This window comes from Monopterus albus, unplaced genomic scaffold (assembly GCF_001952655.1).
Source record: "Monopterus albus unplaced genomic scaffold, M_albus_1.0 scaffold32.1, whole genome shotgun sequence".
NCBI classification, from domain to species: Eukaryota; Metazoa; Chordata; class Actinopteri; order Synbranchiformes; family Synbranchidae; genus Monopterus; species Monopterus albus.
In genome coordinates, this window is record NW_018127912.1 from 1973367 (window position 1) to 1984358 (window position 10992).

The window sequence follows — 10992 nt, forward strand, 5'->3', positions numbered from 1 at the left end:
ATCAAAAGTTGTACAGGCTTCCAGATACTTCTCACGTGAGACAAAGGCATTTGGAAAAGAAAATGAAAGCAAATGCTTAATTTACCTTCTGCTGTGTATGTTAACGTTTAATATACATTTGAGGATTGTATTCCTGGTTAAACCTTGACCTATACTCTACAATGAGGGATTAATAGCAACATTTTAGTAAGTAAGGGATCTGAGTACTTCCTCTACCACTGTCAAATTGTCTTATCCAGTTCACACACCAAAAACCAAACAGAAAAACAACAAATCTGTTACGGCAAGCCACACACCAAAAGAGCGACTGGACTCAGTAATAGGCAGGACTCAAACTCAGGTCAGAGAAAGATATTTATTTGACAGAGTATGGAAAGGAAAGGAGGTGGCGAGGATCAGACGCGAGCTGCCGGCGTGGGTCTCGGGTGTTTGGGGCCGCTGAAATGACTGGACCACTGGAGAAGCCGCCTGGGGTCGGAGGAGAGGTTTTGGCACTGCGTATAGAGAAGGAGATTAGGGGACAACAGGCGGATGAGGGTGGTGTGATGACGTAGAGCACAACACAGGTAACCTGCGTATAGGGGACTGCTGGCTCCGGGCTGGAGAGCGTGCTTGGAACCCAGCGCCGAGGTATGCAGACAGGAACAAGCGCCCACGCTTCACTGACCCAGGCACTTGATATGGACCCCAACCAACGATCGTCGCTCGGCAGCAAGACCCACGGAGATATAGGCGGCACCAGGCAACAGTTCAAAAAACAGGACACTCCTCCATAATCAGTTTAGAAAACAAAAAAACATAAGACACTCCTCCATCATCAGTTCAAAATAACAGAAGATACTCCTTGGTAATGAGTTCAGAATAAACATAAGATCTCCCCAATAGTCAGTTCCAAAAATAGCAGAAGATACTCCTCGGTAATGAGTTCAAAATAAACCGTAAACAAGACAGAGAAACTCACTCAAGTCGACACAGTGGATAACATTAATATACCAGGGTAGGACGATCTTAGTAGACATCAGGATCCAGGACGTGAAACACGCAAAGTCGCCGGCAGAAGACTGAGAAAAAAAGCGAAAAGTACCCGGATGACCTACTGCTTCCGGTTGGATTTTGCAGTGTGCATACGATGGACACTTCACTATCCCATGATGCCCCGGGAGAGGATGAAAACGTATGTCACGTGATGTATCAAAATGGCGGATGTAGTATGTCCGAATCTCATTCATACTACCAGGCTTCATACTATACAGTACCTACTGTTTTAACGGTCAGTAAGTAGGTACTTCATCTCTTTCAGTACGTACTGTCACAGTATGCGGTTTCGGACGCAGCTGGCGACGAGGACACACCAGCGCTGTGTTTAAGTATGGTTCAGCTAATTGAGCGCAGGTGTGCCTCGTCGCCGCGTGCTCCTACGTGAGCAGGGGTGGAGTCACTGATAGCCCCGGTAACAGCTGCCGAGGTGCCGGGGACGGCTGATCGATCCCTGGACGTAACAAAATCTTCACTTTAGATAAGCTGGAACCAGAACATTTGGTATTTGTCCTTGATACATGACTTCAGCAATTACAGCAATTAATGAATTCTCCAGAGTAAACAACATTTTAGGGGTCTAAGTCTAGATTTACACTATAAATGAAGCTGTTGTTTCTGTTGAGTTTAACCATTTTTATCTTGTATGACTGCAAGTGTTTATGATTTTCAAACACAGGAAGAGGACAAAGAGTAAAAGGATGGCTTTTTAAATTCAATTTCCAGTGGTTTAATGGAAAAAGGTAGATTCATAATCAAATATTTTGGCAGATGGTGTTCTTCATGTACCTTGAAATTTGGATATTAAATGGACATTTTTATTGTTTTACTTACAATAATATATCAATCAATCAATTCAGTTCATGGATTGTTGTAGCACTAGCTACTGTCGGATCATCTGACCACATCTGGCATTGTTTGGCTTGCCATCATATTCCCAAATCTCAGCACTGGCTTTGGTTAGTACAGTGTTATTATAATGAATCCAAATGACCAGAAGAATTAAGGAGAACATAACCCATCATAGAATAAACCTGGATTTTCCTCTGAAGAAGTATCACAGCTTGTGGTCGTCTGTCACAGCCAGTGAAATGATGGAGAGACAGATTTGCTGGTGTATGTGTTATGCATGTGGGTGTTCTATACCCCTTCCTGCTTATTCTTGATGTTTGCTAAAGCAGCAGATTAATTAGTTTTTGTTTACATATAGTCTTCCCAAAGTCATCAGATATGCATCTCAACTAATTAGCTGCTAGCGCTAAAAGAGGACAAAATATTATCATATTTGCTTGTTGGCTAAGCACCTGTTTCATGTTTATGATATACTGTATCGACATGTGGATATCACACCCCCAAAATAAACAGGTAGTATTATTAGTTCTGATTCCAGAGGCCAAATGCACGTTTTGTAGCTGATGATCCAACTCCTTTGTCACACAAATAAGAACATAGTCTTTCCTTCAGCACAGCCTCTGCCTGCACTCCTTCCTTCTGGTTTCTTCCTTCTCTCTAACCCTGAGTGAAAGGGGACAGGGAGCCAGTCAAATGGCTGATGTGCGAATACCAATAAACTGATGTCTCTCACTCTTCCTCCCTGCCCTTGCTGTTCCCCTTTGGGGACACCATTTGCTTGTATAATGGCACCTGCGTTTTATTTTTTTTCACCTTCCTATCCACCCTCCTCAAGAGAGAAGAACTGAAAGAGTGAAAGATAAGTGAGGGATGGGAGTGCATTTGTGGAAAGGATGGTTTACAGACACGGAAAATAAAGAGACAGACGGGGAGGGTGAGATGTGTGCATTTCATAGCACCTGTGTTCGTTTTTCCGCCTCCCTTGTTCCCAGTGGACGCCTGTCACCATGGACTCACTGGACTGTTTTATCGCTCTCCCATGACTCTACAATTCTTCTCCCCCTCTCCACTGGCTCTCTTTTCTCTCTGCTTCTTTATCTGTCCCGGGATTTCTTAAGATGCGAATGTGTCTGCCTATGTGTGGTGTTCTTGTCTGAAAATGAGGAGTTGATTTCTTAACAGTTTAAAGGAATGTGAGCTGGAAACAAAATAAGCATTGTCTCACGAAGAACATTTCATCCATGTGAGCCGGTTCTTCTCTCTTTAGTAATATTTTATCTTTAATAATATTTTTGGAGTCAAAACTGTTCTGCGTGACTGGATATGACCCAGCAGACATGATATGATAAAATTGTAATTTCTTCTCAGACCCTCAAGCCCAAGTTTTCCAACTTGAAGATAAGACTGATGCTTAAAAAAGGAAAAGCAGAATTGGGGGTGTAGACACATGGTGATTGCAATCAGCTAATTAGCTTAGCTTGATTTTCAGAACATCTGTGATGGATTTTCTATCACAGCATTGTTTCATAAAGAGAACAAAATAAGGTAATTAACATTATAGAAGAGTGGAGTACAACTTTGAAAATGTACTTTTTATTTCATAGCTTCAGTGTTTTAGCCTTTGTTATGTTTGCATGGGAATGCCATATTTGCATTGCTAACATTTCGTGCATTGCTAACATTTACATTTATCAACTTGATAAATGTAAAGCCACTGCATTTTCACTGTTACATCCCATGGACTGCTGTCCTCAGTAGTTACAGTGCAGCAGTGTGATTTGTACTATGAATGGATTTGCATTAATTCTCACATTAATATCATTGACTGAAGTGATAAAAGTGTTGGCTTCCTCCATGTGACCTCAGTGTTTGTATTGCTGCCCCAGGCTATGGTGGAGACGGTGAATAATTTGCTGCAGCCACGAGCCCATGCAGCATGGAAAGAGCTGCCCACCACCGAGCAGCTGCACTCGGCCACTCTGCTCCTCGACACTGTGGAGACCGGGGCTTTTATGTTAGCTGACAACCTCCTCAAGACTGACACTGTGCAGGAGACCACTGACAACATCCGTGAGTACATTTTTTTGGTTTGTTTCTGTCCTGTAAACTCAGTTGAACCCTGTAACTGTCAAAGAAACTGTAGATGTCCTGGAGCAAGACACTTAACCTGTATTTGCTCCAGTGGACTGGCACAGTGACCGAGTGTTTAAGGCTGTGGCTGGACTGTCTTGGGTGCTGGATTGTATGAGTGCAGATTATTGCTAAGCATGAACAAAAGCATTTATACATTTTGTTCACTTTACCTGAATACAAAGGAATTTCTAGAATGTGTCCTTTTTGTCAGAAATGTGATTCGTAGATGTCTTAAATTTCACAACTTTCTTTCTTTTTCTCTGTCTCTCTCTCTTTTTACAGATCTTATAACAGAATAAACTCACTCAGTCTGCTAAAGATCTAAGAATATGATGTAATATCATAGTAAGAGACAACACTGACAGCAGGCATTACCAAACCCACCACCGCATATCTATGTTTTATACTACAAATGAGAACATATAGCCTACTATCTAACTTCACAGTGCCTCAAAAAATAATGTCCTTCTTCATGTGTGCAATCACAGACACACGTGCTCTACATGTGAATGGACACAGCTGGATATGAACAGAAGTGAGGAAGAATAATGCTGTTGTTTAGTCACTTGGGTTGAGAGGGAAACTTGAGAAACAAGAGAAAGTAGCCAAAATCAAAATGCGATGTGAGAAATTTTGCATAATGGATTAGGATACTAAACATCTGTATGCAGCAGTGTGTTTTCTCTGAAGTTCTTTATCACCTTTTGTGAGGTGTTCTCAAGGGAAAAGACTTGGAAGGATTGTGGAAGATGATGTATTTAACTAATGTGCCATGTAGTTTTTCTGATGCCACAAACTTTTTCCTTGCTTATATTTTGATCATTTGGGTGCAGCACTTGTTTATTCATTCACTTGTGCATGAATTAACAGAACAGGGATCTGTTATATGATGAGGCATTAAAGGAAAGTAAGATTAACCATATGCTATACAGCAAAATCATAATTATCTAATATTATTTATGTCCAAAAATCCAAATCCTACTTTTGAACAAAACCAGTTAATTAAATTATCTGTAATGTGACAAACTATACTTTTTTATGTTGCACTGCTTTACACAGTAGTAAGCGTGCAGTACAAAAGGACTGTTGTAACATCCAATGAGTGCTAAGATAGCAGCATGAATATGAGCGAGCATACTGAAGTCAGTGGTTGGTTTTCACCTGTTAACTAAGCTTGAGTAGTCCTGTCTTTATGAGTCCATGCTATTAATTAGTAGATTGGAGTGTATAAGTTACAAGGAGATTAATTCCAAATTTGTAATCACCAATGTTACCTGCTGCGCTCCTGAAGTTGTTGTTGATCCCACTGACTGTATATAAAAGATGGACAAACCCACTGTGCTGTCACCCACTGGTTTTCTGAAAAGCAGTTTTGCCACTCAAAGCAGCCACACCTTTAATTATGTGCCTCACTATAATTTAAATGGGCAAGTTACAAAAAATTCGCCCCTCGTACAGTTTTACCTGTAGAAACTAAAACCGTTTTTGTACCAGGCTGTAAACATGTTTATTTGTACTGTATAGTTGGGCATTTTAACATGGGAGTTTATGGGGACTGGCTCCCTTTTGGAGGCAGCCTCAAGTGGCCATTTGAGGAACTGCAGGTTTTGGCACTTCAGCACTGGCTTCATTTTTCTGTCTCTGAGGTTGCCGCTTGGTTGTTCCTCTTCTGTCTGCTCCCCATCATGTTTGGGGGTCACCACAGCAGATTACTGTGATCCACAAATGTGATCTGGCACAGTTTTATTTTTTTTGCCAGATGCCCTTTTTGATGCAACCCTACCATTATATCTGGGCTCAGGACCAGCGCATACAGTGCACTAGCGCATGCAACCCCAGTGGGCGACTGTAGCCACTGCACTTAGTGTTCCCAGGTACTCACTGGGCTCCTAAAATATGGAAACAAACATTATTATTATTTTACATTTTCAAATATTTGTGTTAAAATTCAGTGATTTGGTAGCATTCACATACCTTTTACTGAAGACATGTATTTGCAGCTTTTGCATGCCTATTCTATTCTGGCAAGTAGGCATGTAAATCTGTCAAAGAGAGGTCAGAATGAAGAGGTCCAGGTTGTTGTGTGAGAGGCTTTGAAGGCTCAAATCCTCAGAGGCCTACGCTCTAACAAAATACATGAAATAAAAACTGGCCTTGAGGCTTCTAAAGTAGGGATGAACTGTTTACCACAGATAATCATTTTTATTTATTTATTTTTCCATTTTTCCACCCCTCCACATGTAGGCTGAATTTACAAAGCAGAACAAAGCTAGTTAGTGTTTCTTTGGGAACATCACTTTCCCCTCCCCTCTCTTCCTCCTTCCATCGTCCCCTCTCATCTTCTCTTGCTGATCCTGTCGTGATTGGTCTGTGGAAAAAGGAAAAAACAATGGAGAGCAAAACCCCAGCTTGCTTTTCACACCTGTAGATGATGATATATCTGTGAACCATTGTTTCATCTGCACAAGACCAGCAAGTGATTACCCTCCTGTTTACTTCCCTTTTGATTAGATATTTCAAAATTTTCCACACATCATTTGCCTTATTACTAGGTTTCAGTGAGCTTATGTTTCCTAGTCAGAGATGAAAAAGGCACAGAGGAGAAGCAAAAAAAAGACAGAAAACTGGAGATGATAAGCAGTGAAGAAGACCAGATGAGTGCATGCTTGAAGCCAGTGGTGGTGGAATGTCAAATGATGCTCTGAGGTTGCTTTTTTTTTGGGCACACTTTCCCATCAATGAGCAATGAAGTCACAGCTATTTAAGTCACAAGATGTGGTGATAAGGTTACAGCATTTGTTCCTATCAAAGACTGACAGTATAGGCAGATAGGATTCAGCGATTACAACCTGGATTTGTTGGGTTTTTGCTCTAGTATAAGTACAACTGCACATCCTACACTATTTCACCTTACATAATTTCAAACTTTTATCTCCTTCAGTTTTCTTCCTTCTGATTGCACCACATACATATGGTTACATAAACAGTCATCAAGATGTAGATTCCCACAGCTCTGAAAAACTTCAAAAGGGGAAATCATCTTTTTGTGGAAGATTTTGTCTCTGCGTTCCTCTTCTTTTCATGCTGTTAATCTTCCATCGCAGCTAATCCAGTGGGCAGATCCACCCTGATTATCTCTCCCCTTTATTCATAACTGGCCCTATAGCACCTCTCATCCCTCTCTTTCTCTTCTTCCATTCCCACTTCTCTCTCTCCTCTTTTCTCTGTCTCCTTGCACTTTTTTTCCAGATGTTTTTGACAAGAGTGAAATAAAATATTTGAACAGTACATTTTTAAAAAGCCACTGCAGCTACTGCTGGTGATATTACCGTGTTAGATTGTACGTGTGACTATGTGGTAGATGCAGTTATTAAGCGGATGAATAAATTGTGTTATTATTAGAAGCAAAACAGTGATTTGAAGGCATAACACAGCAGTAACAGCGTGCATGTGTGATAACGATAATGAACAATTGTGTTTCTTAGGAGGAGGATTGTCATGACAAGGATGCTTTAATTAGATTAAACTCAGCGTGTTTTGATACCCCGCCACTGTGTGTGGGTGTTGATGTTGGTCTTCAGTGTGTGCATGTGTGTGGGTGGTTCGGTGTGTTAACATGTGGATGTGTGTGCACTTGAATGTTTAGTTTGACTCATGTTCAAATTAGGGACACTTAGCCAATGTTTCTCTTTCTTTCCGCCGGTATTTGAATATCAGTGTCTGTGTTTATGTCTGCCTGCTTGACTCTGGTTCCATCCCCTCTCTCCCATACCTGACTATCTTTTGCCTTTGTGCCCTATCTGTTGTACTCTCTGAGAGAACATCGTCTTCTTTCTGCCTATCTAGTCCTCTCCTCACATTGTATCTGTTCCTTCTCCATCTCTCATCAACTCTGTTCCCCTGGCTACCCTCTTACTCCTCCTCCGCCCAGTTCTCCCCCCGACCGTCCTCAGCTTCCTTCCCTTTCTCCCCTCTGTCCCACTCCACCTCCTCTTCCACTCTCATTTCCATTTGAGTATGTCCTTGTGTTGTTTATTTGCTCAGAGAGCTGATTTCACAGCGAAAGCATTGTCTAAATCACCAAATCACTCGGAAGCACAAAATAGCAATACACCGAAGGTATAATTAGTCCTTAATTAGAAACTTTATCTAATACATTACACAGCAGCAGTCGGGAATCCGCTAACAAACCTGAATGGTGAAATTAGATTCCCACTATACAAGAGAGAAGCTGGATTATCTGCCTCCATGTGTTGGGCCAGCTGCCTGGAGACACTGTTTCCTTTTTTAGTATAAAAATCCAAGTTATTTCACTTTGAGGCATGTCAGCATTTTCATTTTCTTTGTTTAAGAGAGGATAGAAACAGCCTCTAGACTCATGCGTGTGTTCCGCCGTGAAGCACCTAATGAGAAGACATGGTTATTATTACAAGAGGCTGATGTAACGTGCTATGCTGTAACCTGACATTCGGGTGTGTGCGAATGTGTGTGTCTGTGTGTTCCAGAGCTAGAAGTGGCCAGGCTGAGCACGGATGGGCACCTTGCAGACTTGACATTCCCTCAGTCAGAGCTACACGGAAACTCCATCCAGCTGTCAGCCAGCACTCTCAAACAGCACGGCAGAAACGGTAGAGCAGAAACCTCACAGTCTCTTCCGCTAACTTACACTATGAGGCCTATGACCCCGCTCCTTCTCTCCTTCTCTCTAATCCACTTGCTGTTTTGCCCAGTTGTAAATTTTCTTTCTTTCTCACATCCATTGTTTATTTCTGCCAACATGATTTAATCCAAAAACCTCCTCCATGTCCTGTGTATCTTCTTACAGGCGAGATCAGGATGGCCTTTGTCCTGTACAGGAATCTGGGTTCCTACTTGTCCACAGAGAACGCCAGCATTAGACTGGGCAGCGAGGCAGTCTACCCTAATTACTCTGTTATTGTCAATTCCCCAGTCATCACAGCATCCATTAACAAGGAGAGCAATAAAGTTTACCTGTCTGAGCCTGTGGTCTTCACTATCAAACACCTGCAGGTAAGCAAGGTGCAAGGTGATGACTTGTTTTGGTAAACAATTAAAAAGATAATGGCATTGAAAAACATGTTAAAGCAAAGTCTGGTGATATTTTTTTTCATATCAACAAATCCAGTGAAAAGACCAAAACCATTAATGAGTTTATTCTACTAACCACTGTAGTATTGTCTGTGCTGTCAGAGTTTGTAATATTTTATTCTTCTGTGCTATAGAGCCCCTGTGTCATCCAGAAGCTTTAAAAATACACATACATGAGCCACACTATTACACTCGATGCTATGTTCTTTCATTACCTTACATAATTACTGAAGCTTTTTTTGTCAGTTTTCCATACACAGTCCTGCTGCAATAAACACTCACAAATGCAGCAAATACGTTTAAATTCACATCTGAAAATAGTTCCAAACAAATGCACTATTTACTCCTGTGTGAGCAATGCTTGTTAAAAAGGGCACCGCTCAGCTGTTTTAAAAAAGTGAAAGTCAAAATTTAAAACTAAAAAACATAATGGGATTCGCCATAGCCAGGGTAGGGAAGGTGGAAAGTAAATGGACGATGGACTAACTCTGTTGGTTTTGCTCTTGGAATCTCCCATCACTAAAAATCCCATGAGGATCCCCATGCTCTACATGGGATTAGTTGACAATAACAAAAATACAGAGTGTCAGCCTTATCATTAAATAACAGCTGTAAGTGCTAATAACCACAGCTGTATACCTGAAAACTGGATACAAATCACACTTAAGTAATGAAAATAAGGTCTGTAGGCAAACAACTATAAAAGCATGCAAAGTGGCAGGAGCACATTTGACAGATGTGCGGCGCAGACTTGATTCCATATGCTGAGGTTTCTTCATATCTTAAAGACTAAACCAAGCCACATCATACTGCTTATGTAGAGCTTCTGGGACACCCAGTTGTGCAAGCCGGTGTCTGTAAAATGTACATTTACAAATTCTATATAGTTTATATTACAGTATGTAAAGCACAGCTATTATATAGAGCTGATTTCAGACAGAAAAATAAAACATTTAAAACAGTTAACATACTATTAACTTATGTAAAGACCATAACCTAATATGGGTGCATGTGCAGTATACAAGGAATATAGAAAAGTAGACCAATGTATAAATATATAGATAATATAAAATAAAGAAAATGATTGAATTTGATAAATAAAAATAAGGGCTTGATTTGGACTGGACTGCTGTGACATTTGAGAAGACCTGGGAAACAATAGAATTACAGGAATTTCAAGTCTTTGAGCATACTTTACAACTACTAAAATGCCTCAAAGGGGGAAAAGAGCTAATAAATCAGAAGCAACGGAGGATATGGAAGCAGAAGAAATGTATCACAGAGCGGCGCAAGTAAAGGACATCGTGGATCATGAGAAACAGATGTACATTGCGCTGTTGAACCAACAGCAGGAAAGCTTTAAAAGCTTTGTGCAACTAATTATGGAGACAAACAACAAGAGATTCGATGACATGACCAGAGAAATACAGGAGATAAAAACGAGTTTGCAGTTTACCCAGCGAGAGGTGGATGTGATTAAAGCTGCCATGGGTGAACAGAAAACACTAACCAAGGGAATGAAGGATGATGTCTACAAAACGTGTGAGAGTTTAATAACTATAACGGACAAAATGGAGCATCTGGAAGCACCGTCCAAGTGAAAAAACTTGATCTTTGAGGGAATCAAGGAGACAACTGGAGAAAGCTAGTCGGAAGCAGAATGTAAAGTGAAGGAGATTCTGAAAAATAATCTGCAAATTCATCAAGAAATTGAGATGGAGCGGGCTCACAGAGTCGGGAAACCTTCGGATCGTGGTCCGAGGGCGGTGATGGTAAAGTTGATGAAAGAGAAGGATAAAGCACACATACTGCAACAAGCAAAGAAGCTTAAAGGATCTAATATTTATATAAATGAAGATTACA

The 10992-nt window shown here is 40.9% G+C and overlaps 1 protein-coding gene and 1 long non-coding RNA gene across 9 annotated transcripts in view; one reads left to right on the top strand and one right to left on the bottom strand.

Moving 5' to 3' along the window:
• Positions 1-10992, top strand: part of adgrl3.1 (adhesion G protein-coupled receptor L3.1) — a 124836-nt gene that overhangs the window by 83208 nt on the left and 30636 nt on the right. For all 7 annotated transcript variants that reach the window (XM_020597166.1, XM_020597160.1, XM_020597162.1 and 4 more), the window contains 3 exons: positions 3774-3957; positions 8526-8648; positions 8846-9051. In XM_020597166.1, coding sequence (XP_020452822.1) covers positions 3774-3957; positions 8526-8648; positions 8846-9051 — 513 coding nt within the window. The remainder of the gene's footprint in view (positions 1-3773; positions 3958-8525; positions 8649-8845; positions 9052-10992) is intronic.
• Positions 319-1064, bottom strand: LOC109958482 (uncharacterized). Of its 2 annotated transcripts, none has more exons than XR_002274681.1 (3): positions 994-1064; positions 572-768; positions 319-494 (listed from the first exon to the last, which is right to left on the bottom strand). It is a non-coding gene; the product is annotated as an uncharacterized LOC109958482 (long non-coding RNA). The 2 variants fall into 2 exon arrangements; XR_002274682.1 differs by having other exon boundaries at positions 962-1058.